The sequence below is a fragment of the Mauremys reevesii genome, linkage group 15 (assembly GCF_016161935.1).
Source record: "Mauremys reevesii isolate NIE-2019 linkage group 15, ASM1616193v1, whole genome shotgun sequence".
Lineage (NCBI taxonomy): Eukaryota > Metazoa > Chordata > Testudines > Geoemydidae > Mauremys > Mauremys reevesii.
Window position 1 is genome coordinate 17,118,870 of NC_052637.1, and position 9,773 is coordinate 17,128,642.

At 53.3% G+C, this 9,773-nt stretch overlaps 1 protein-coding gene across 2 annotated transcripts; it reads left to right on the forward strand.

The window, feature by feature from the left end:
• The first annotated feature begins 4,077 nt into the window (after positions 1 to 4,077).
• On the forward strand, positions 4,078 to 9,135 carry LOC120383031 (zinc finger protein with KRAB and SCAN domains 7-like). Of its 2 annotated transcripts, none has more exons than XM_039500660.1 (2): positions 4,078 to 4,189; positions 5,221 to 9,135. In XM_039500660.1, exon 2 carries the CDS (start codon positions 5,282 to 5,284, stop codon positions 6,284 to 6,286), a length of 1,005 nt encoding a protein of 334 aa, XP_039356594.1. In that variant the 5' UTR covers positions 4,078 to 4,189; positions 5,221 to 5,281; the 3' UTR covers positions 6,287 to 9,135. The 2 variants fall into 2 exon arrangements, with proteins under 2 accessions (XP_039356594.1, XP_039356595.1); XM_039500661.1 differs by having other exon boundaries at positions 4,093 to 4,189; positions 5,218 to 9,135.
• The last annotated feature ends 638 nt before the right edge of the window (positions 9,136 to 9,773 follow it).

Genomic DNA, 9,773 nt, shown 5'->3' on the forward strand with positions numbered 1-9,773 from the left:
TGCTATGTAGGCAATGGGTCTCGATGGGGTCAGTGCTGTAATGACTGGTGCCATTAGCATCTGTCCCAACAACATAGGCACCAAGTGTGTCAGTACCGAGAGTATCAGTGCCAAGGTGTTGGTGCAAGAAAATGGTTGGTCAATGGCCAGGTGGGTACCAAGGGAACCCTGTGCACAATGAGTTCTGAAGTGTTGGTACTGGACAAGGCTGGTCAGCGGCTGGGTCAGTACTGAGGGCACCGGTGCAGAGTCAGTGCTGAGGTGTCAGCAGAGCACTGAGGATCCAGAAATGAGTCAGAGACATTTGTCTGGTAGGCACTGCATGAAGTGACCTTGGAGCAACACACCTGCCGAGCCAGGTCAGTACCAGTAGAGGCCTGGATCAAGGAGGCCTGTGCTGCCTTCTCAGCTATCAACAACAGGGGCCATTCAGTGGAGAAGAGGCTTGGGATCTTGAGGAGGCCTCCTGGCTCAATGGGGTGCTGGCTGAGCTGGGTTTCTCAGAAGGGTGGCCCACCGATACCCCTGATGTTCGGGTCTGAAGCCCACTCTGTGGAATGTGCCAGTATGACCCTTCTGGGTTCACATAGAAAAGGAGCAGCAGATGGAGAAGTGGTCTGGATATTCCCTTCCCCAGATAAAAACATCACCTGGAGTGCCCATTGTGAAGTGCCACCAGGCAGAGAGCAAGATTTACAGCCTGGGGACTTAGCTGGAAGATCTCGGAGCTGAGAAGCCCCCAGTATGCATAAAAAAATCCTTAAAATCTCATGCAGGGGGGAGGAGGGGCAACTGTTTGTGTTCTCCTGCCAATGGCATAAAAAACACCCTAATTAAACTAACAAAGTCCCTAATTAAGCTAACTTATAAATGCTCTGAAGGACAAAGTGTGGTGAGGATTGGTCCTGCTTTGAGCAAGGGGTTGGACTACATGAGTTCCTGAGGTCCCTTCCAACCCTGATATTCTATGATTCTGTGGGGAAGCAGATGGACCCAGCTCAAGTTCTGTCCCATTGCTGAGAGGGTCAGAAAGAACTGAGGGGCAGGTAGACCTGGTCTGCCCTGGACTGGGACCCCCGGGGAACAGCACACCCCCTGCAGACGCTGCTGGCCAAAAGAAACTGCTCTCACCTGCATGTGAATCAAGCATGGGATCCACATGAACAAAAGCCTAGAGAATAACAGGTGGTGCCAGGATACGCTGCCTTTATCCTGGTGTGATCACTGATGTCTGCACCAGGCCCACACCAGGAGCGCTGATTGCAGGAGAAAAGCCCACCCTCTGCTGACAGTTCAAACAACAGGACACACATGCAGCCTTATGTTTGTGAGTGTGAGTCCCCAAAGGGGTGTGTTTTCCTTCCTTTGTTAGGGTGGGAGCTCCTGTACCACTGGCATTGCGCAGCCCAGCTCACACCTGGGGCAGCCAGGAAGAGTCTTTCTCATGCTACCAGAGCCAGGCTGGCTCCATCAGTGGTGCCCATGCTCCAGCAATATTCAGGGCACAGGGGCCCCGCTCCACCAATGTTCGGGGCCAGGTCTCTCCCACAGCCCCACCTACCGCCCCCACATGCCTCCCCCAAAGCATCCCCTGGCCCTGCCTGCTGCCCCCGCATCCCTCCCCCAAGTGTCCCTGCCTGCATCCTGGGCAGCAGGCAGCTGCCCTGCCACTCTGTGCTGCGCTCTCTCACTGGCCACTGCTGGCTACAAGGCTGCTGAGCCTGCAGAGGGAAGAGGGGCACATATGATGCCCCTCCCCCTGACACCCACCAGGAGACAACTCCAACTCTGAGGGGGCTTCCTGGAGTCTGGACCTGAGCAGCTGGGGCTTGGGTGAGTGTCGGACTCATGACACCCTGCCCCCCCCACCCGCAGTCACCATTCCTGCCCCACGCTTGGCAAGGGGCAGCCCCATCCCCCAACCCCAGTGAGGCTACGGTGAGGGGCAGCAGCAGGGGAGGAGGTGCTCACGTGAGGCTCCACCCCCTCCCCCGCCCCCAGCACCCACCAGAAGGGAGATGAGGGGGCTTCCTGCACCTGAGCAGCTGGGCTTGGGGAGTGTCATGATACCCTGCCCTCCCCCCCCATCAGCAGTCACCACTCCTGCCGCAGGCTGGGCAAGGAGCAGCCCCATCCCACACCGAACAAGGATGAAAAGTGTTGGCTGCCTCCTGAAGAATATCACAAAAGAAGGGGCTACATTTTGTTTTAATTTTAGAAAGTATTTGTTTTTGAGGGTTATTGATCCAAGAGTGCTGGGTTGTTTCTGTATTCAAAAGAGTATTAATAAAGTTGATATTCAGTTAAAAAAAATTCTTACAATAGTGATATTGTGCAATAGAGGGAAACTGTAAACGCTTATTGTTTCCAGTCCATTTTTACATTATGTAAGCAGAGTCAGGATGAGTGGGGAGTGCGAAAAGAAGTTTAAAGTGTTTGCATTGGTATTTCAGTTATTTGCATCGGCACTCCCACCCCACTTAGCATACCGCAAAGCAGCATGGGATGGTTATTTTCACAGCTGTGGGAGCCCCAATTTCGTTGTTATTGGGGCAGGAGCAATTAAGTACTTAATCACCCCGATTAAGTAAATGAGGAACTACAAAACTGTCTTATGATAGAGGGTTTCATTATCAATTAAATAGCACTTGCTAGACAAAGGACATGGGTTCCAAAACCCAGTTAAGGAAGAGAGGCTGGGGACAGATATCTGTACTTGATGGTGCAGGCTCTTTGTGTGAGCCAGAAGCACAAGTTCTATCTATGCCTCTCTCCACTGTGGAATGTCAGAGTTAATTTTTGATTTCCTTAAGACTCTAGATGCAGGTAACTGAGCTGAATTCACTGGTACTGGGGCTCCCCTACTATGGGCTGGAATCACTGAAGAGCTGGACTTGCTGAGCTGAGAGCACTGTGCTAATGAGTGGGGGAGCCTGAAGCAATACTGGTGGAGTGGAGCAGTTTGTGCAGCCACTGGGTGAGTGGAGCTCACGAGGATGGCTGGAGCGGATCACAGGACAGCTGGTGGACCGGAGCAGCCCACAGAGCAAGCGGAGCTGAGCTGTTTGCGGGGACAACTAGTGAAAGCAGAACCCCACGAAGAGGCAGGGCAGTTGGCCCCGAACCACGTAAGGTGCCCCTTTCTACCCAGGCTGGGGGGGGGGGACTTCTGCAAAGAGACTCTTGAACTCTGGGGCTGCTCTGACCCGGGACAGAGACTTTTGGGACTGTGGGACTTTTGGGACTGTGGGTGATTTGGGGGGTTGCTGGACTCAAGGGCCCAGAGAGAAGGACATGGCCCAATTTGCTGGGGTGGGTCTTTGCTCACGGTTTGACCTATGAACTCTAGCTGAGGTATTTTCCAAATTTAATGCTTGTTGTTTATCTTATGTGATTAAACCTTTTCTGCTACACCAAGAGTCTGTGCTTGCGAGAGGGGAAGTATTGCCTCCTTGAGGCACCCAGGGGTGTGTGTAAGATTTTCCCAGGTCACTGGGTGGGGGCTCGAGCTGGTTTGCATTATGTGGCGGGGAAGGGACCCCTAGGTATTGAACCTGGCCCTTGCTGCTATCGTTTCAGCCTGGCAGAGGGGTTACATTATTTTTAAAAATATAGATCGGCTTACAAGTCAGGTTGGGGGGCAGGTGGGACTTGGACCCGGACCCGTTCTAGGCACTGCCAAAAATTATACAAACTTGCCGCCCCTGGCAGGAGCTGCTGAGTAGAGCTGGGTTATACAGGCAGTCGGATGACCGGGATGGACCCTCCTGTCCCAGCACTGTGCACCCGTGTTTGGGTGGCTGCAGAACCGAGTCTCTGAGCCGACACGCCTCCCCCTGTACTGGCTGGGGGTGTCCGTGTGTCTGTGTTTACCGGCCATATAGCCCATGTAAAGCGAGACGGACGGATCCGGCTCTGACTTCGGGCCTGCGGCGTTGCAGGCGGGGTCGATTTCCTCAGCGGTGCCCGCCAGGTGGCGCTGTCGCTTGCTCGGGCGGGCCGGGCGCTCGCTCAGCGCTCTTGGTCCCTCCTCTCAGCGGGCTGGGGCGGAGCTTCCCGGGTCAGCCGCTGCGCTGCCTCCATTAGCTGGGACCCGAAACCTCCTCGAGCCGCTGCTGCCTCCCGGCCGGGAGAGCCCGTCCCTAGCCCCGGGCTCTGCCGACACCAGCCCCTGAGCCGGAGCCTGCAGGTGAGGGGCGAGACCCGGGCAGGAAAGTGACTCTGCACCACCGGCCCCTCCTCTGCTCCCGGGGGGCGGGGGTCTGCGAGTCCCAGAGCTGCTGCCCTCCCTGACCCCCCCCCCGGCTCTGCCCCCCTGAGCGCCTGCAGGAGCCGAGCCAGCTCCGGGAGAGCGAACCTCCCAGCCCGAGGGGAGCGGGCGGGAGGGAGACAGGGGGAGAGACTGGCAGGGGCAGCAGGAGCGATCAGTGGGGAGGGAGATTCCCAGCCCTGCCCAGCCCCACTCCCTGCAGCACCCCGGGGTACATGGACTTTCCTTGGACAAGGTGAAGGGGAGAGAGCAGAAAAGCCAATTCCTGCCTCTGTCTGGTCCCTGCGCTGCTGGGGGAATGTGGTGTCCTGGGGACAGTGTCAGGGGGATCCTCCAAAGCGGCTCCTTCAATTCTTTTCCAGTGTTTGTTTCAGAGACTGTGCCTGTGGAGCCAGGTTAAAAATGTGTCAGTGGTTTGAGTCTGGGTGAGAGGGGCCAGATCTGCACTTTAACGCAGGGCCGCCCAGAGGGGGGGGCAAGAGGGGCAATTTGCCCCAGGCCCCGTGTCCCGCAGGGGCCCCCACGAGTGTTTTCTGGGGTCCCTGCGGTTCCGGTTGAGCTCCCGCAGGCATGCCTGCGGCAGGTCCACCGGAGCCCGGGACGAGTGGACCTGCCGCAGGCATGACTGCGGAGGGGGCGCTCGTCCCGCGGCTCGGCTGGACCTCCCGCAGGCATGACTGCGGCAGGTCAAGCGGAGCCGCGGGACCACGGCACCCGCCGCAGTCACTCGTCCCGGGCGCGCTGGGGTCTAGAGCCGCCCCTGAGCGGGGGCCCCCCGCCGCCAAAGACCCCGGGCCCCCGGAATTCTCTGGGCGGCCCTGCTTTAACGAATTCTAACATGAATTATCAACAGATACGTGCATTGTGGTGCAGCTTTTGCCCTTCTGTCTCCGAGGTACCTTCCCCCCCACCCCAGGAATGACTCTCTCTCTCTCTGTGTGTCTCAGCAGTGAGTGCAAGCAGGAAACATCTTCATTCACATGTGCTGGTAAAAAAGCAACTCATGACAAGATGCCTCCTAAGCGATCCAAAGGAAATATTTCACAAGGACTGAACCAGAAAAAGTCCCTCAAGAATCAGAGGAAGTTGGATAAGCTACAGAAGAGCTCTCTTGTGCAGAGAGAGGGTAAATCATCCATCCGTGGGAGAGCTGTGAGGAAGAGCAAAGACACCATCATCTGCCAGAGAACATACGCAGGGGAGAAGCCCAACATCTGCATTGAGTGTGGGAAAAGCTTCACCCAGAGCTCAGACCTTATGAACCATCAGAGAACTCACACGGGGGAGAAACCCTATAAATGCATCGACTGCGGGAAGAGCTTCAGCATCAGCTCAAACCTGAGTCGACACCAGAGAACTCACACTGAGGAGAAGCCCTATCCCTGCACTGACTGTGGGAAAAGCTTCACAGACAAGTCCACCCTGACCCAACACCAACGCATCCACACAGGTGAGAAGCCCCATAAATGCATTGACTGTGGGAAGAGCTTCAGCCGCAGCTCCCACCACAAGAGGCATCTGAGGAGCCCTCCAGGGAAGAGGCAGGACAAATGCACCCACTGGGAAAGCGCCAATGTTGGGAAGGTGAAAGAAACTAAAGTGTCTAAGAAGAAAACCCCAACCATTGAGATCCCCAACACATGTGCCGAGTGCTGGCAAAGCTTCAGCCAGAACTCAGACCTGGTCAAACACATGAGGATCCACACAGGAGAGAAACCCTACGAGTGTCCCGATTGTGGAAAAAGATTCAATGTCAGTTCAAACCTGATCAGACACCAGAGGATCCACACAGGAGAGAAACCCTACACGTGCTCTGACTGTGGGAAAAGCTTCACTGACAAATCCACTCTGACCCAGCACCACCGGATCCACACAGGAGAGAAACCCTACATATGCACTTACTGCGGGAAAAGCTTCAGCCGCAGCTCCCACCACAAGAGACATGAGCGAACCCACACTGGGGAAAACCCCGTGTCCTTTCTGCCCTTGTGGCCCTACCCCACCCAGACATACTGAAATGATCCCATTGGTTCTGGGCAATGGGAGCTGAGGGCCCAGGAACTAAGTGGGAGATTTTCCAAAGCCCCATCGTGATTCATTAGCACAATCCCCATCAGCTTCCAATAAGACATAGGGTCCCCTGTGCTTGCATTACTTCTGGGCATGAGACTTAGGTTCCTAAATCAGTTAGGTGTTGCAGTGCCGCATAGAGTAAAGTCTTGACAACTGTAAGAATTTGGGTCTGAAATCCCACCCAGAACGAAAGGAGCTCTGTGAGGGGTTTTTAGCATTAGGAAGTAAACTACCCAAATTCCATTAGGATTATTTATATTGTGGTAGTGCCTAGCAGCCCCAGTCATGGACGAGGAACCACAGTGCTAGGTGCTGTACAAACACAGAACAGAAAGATGGTCCCTGCCTAACTCACTTAGACCCCATGAACATCCACAGTTTCATAGAGTTTAGGGCCAGAGAGGACAATTAGATCATCTAGTCTGACCTCCTGTATATTACAGGCCATGAATCTCACTCAAGTAATTAGGCTTGATATAGCAGTATCTTAGTTAAACTAAAACCTTTCAGTGCTTAAGAGGCTAAACTGTTGTGAGCCAGAGTAGAGAACAGGAGAGACCAAGGGGCCCCTGCCATGGCTGGGAATTGATTAGGTGAGAGATGCTGGGATGATTCCCAACAGGCAATTCACACCCCATGCTGTGGAGGAATGCGAAAAACCCAAGATCTCTGCACCCGGGGGAAAATTCTTACCCAACCCCAAATCTGGTGATCAGTCTGACCCTGGGCAAGTGAGCAAAACCTACCAGTCAGGCATCTAGAAAAACAATTCTCTGAACCACTTCAGAGCACTGGCTTACCTCATCCTGGGTCTGATGCTTCAGGGAAGGATGAAAAAGAAACCCAGATACATCTGGCCAATGGTGCATTGGAAAAAAATTCCTGTTCCCTGCAAGTGGAGCATCTGAAGCCCTGAAGCATGAGATCTAGTTATTGTCATTACATAGTACAGCCAGTGTGCAGGGAGGGGTGGGATAAAAAGCTTGTTCTTTGGGGCACATCTTTCAGCAGGGAGCTACTTCTTAGAAGAATTTATTTGATTTTATATGATCATTGGCCTGTATGGATGAGTTGAGGTGGACAGTGGAGCCCTGTTCCCAGCCGAGCTGGTGTGTACAACATGATTGGATACCCCAGAACTGGCACTCACTGGTCCCCTTGCACAGTGTCATCAGGGAAGGCAAGCACTCAGGAAGCCCAGCAGATCTGAACTCCCCTGACTTCAGCAGAAGCTATGAAATCTGGGCTCAGTCTGGGTTTAGCCTGCACTTCTGCTACCTGTGGTGAGGATATGAAGGGGCTATTGAGCCCGGCTCTCCCCAGCACTGATCCCCATCTCTTGTGCAGTTGGTCAGTTCTGACACAGATCCAGCGGATCTCCCTGTGCTGATACATTCAGAAAAGGGGGTTTCTCACTCCTACTTTCCCGTGTAAATAGCCCCTCCCCCACCCAGTTAACTTTGCTGGCTCTCTGCGCTGGCACCTTTAGCCAGTCTGAGACACATCACCCCAAACTCCAGTTTGTCTTGCCGTCAGAGCTGAACTGATAAGTTGCTGGAGCCAGAGAACTGGGGATTCCCACGTTCTCCAACTGCTTTGAGGCAGGTTATATTCCCCTCAGTCCACCCCACCCACCAGCCTTCGTTACCCTGCTGCCCATATCACACCCAGCCCATTAATTGACATCTCTGCCTCAGAATGGGAGCTGGGTGCTGTTGTGGTTCTGCTCCCCTGGCTCTGACTCCCTGGGCCTCAGTCTTCAGAGTTTGTTCCTCCCCCTCCCCTGGAGCTTGGGTCATTTGAGGGGACTCAGCTGCACCAGCAGAGTCCCAGAGCCCAGGGTGTGCATGTGAGGCTGCTCAAAGCTGGAGCAGCTGCTCCCAGGGAGGCTGGGCACATGGACACTCCCAGCTGTGGCAGAGCCTCTCTCTGTTGTATATACTACATGTGTAGTTGCCAAGTATGTTAAATGCATTAGGCTTTATAGAGAACACATTCTATTAAAAAAGCCTCAGGCGCCTTGGAAAATCCCAGCCTGAGATTCTGGACCATTGTGAGAACAATTAACAGGAATCACCCAAGGACGAGATATTATGTAAAATATCCCCTGTTGTATTATTTCAGCACTAGCTTGTAGGGAGAGCGGGATGGTAGCAGAGAGCAACACAGGGGTAGTGTTACCTGTTCAGAACCCTGACTTGTCTGCTCACCTGCTCAGCCCGAATGCTCCCTTCATCTAGGTATTTTTATTTTGAATAGATGCCACTGATGCTATTCGAGTGACTGCTGATGCTCTGATTTTTCCTGCTCTGCTGATGATTGGTTTGTGTCTGTTGCAAGTGCTAACATATGCCTTTTTTAAAGTATCATTAAATGGGAAACTGACACTTTTATCTGCTGTTTCCTGCCCCCATTACCCCCCCTCCTCCCTGCAGTTGGTTCCTAAAGCCAAGCCCCAGGCCCTAGAATGTTAATTTCCTTAGAAAATACAGAGGGAGCAGTTGGGCCTTTCCATGTCTAGTGGCCCAGCCAGCTGAAGCTTCAGTCACACTGTACCTTCATGTGGGAATTTTCTATTGGCTTTTCCTTGCGTTGAGGCTTGCAGGTTGAGAGGGGGACAGCTGACATGGGATTCAGCTTGTCCAAGGGAAGGTTCATTGATTCATAGAGCTTGCGGCCAGAAGGGACTATTAGCTCGTTTACTCTGACCTGTCTAAACAGGCCATTAAATATCAGCCCTTTAGGACCCAGTATTTTCTCCCCATGAAGGTGCTTAAATACCATAATCAAGTCACCTCTCAATCTTCTTGAGCTAAACAGATTGAGATCTTTAAGGCCTGGTCTACACTATGTGTTTAAACCGAATTTAGCAGCGTTAAACCGATTTAACCCTGCACCTATCCACACAACAAAGCCCTTTATATCGCTATAAAGGGCTCTTTAAACCGATTTCTGTACTCCTCCCTGACGAGAGTAGCACTGAAATCGGTATTGTCATGTCGGATTAGGGTTAGTGTGGCCGCAAATTGACGGTATTGGCCTCTGGGCGGTATCCCACAGTGCACCATTGTGACCGCTCTGGAAAGCAATCTGAACTCAGATGCACTGGCCAGGTAGACAGGAAAAGCCCCGTGAACTTTTGAATTTCATTTCCTGTTTGCCCAGCGTGGAGCTCTGATCAGCACGGGTGGTGATGCAGTCCCAAATCCAAAAAGAGCTCCAGCATGGACCATACGGGAGATACTGGATCTGATCGCTGTATGAGGAGACAAATCTCCATTACAGAAGACGAAATGCCAAAGCATTTGAAAAAATCTCCAGGCTATGATAGACAGAGGACACAGCACAGTGCTGTGTGACAAGCGTAACGGAAAGCCAAAGAATCAAATGGACGCTCATGGAGGGAGGAAGGGGGTACTGAGGACTCCAG

What these genes read in the sequence shown, in the direction of transcription:
- LOC120383031 (XM_039500660.1), top strand. Translation starts at nt 5,282, where the DNA reads ATGCCTCCTAAGCGATCCAAAGGAAATATTTCACAAGGACTGAACCAG.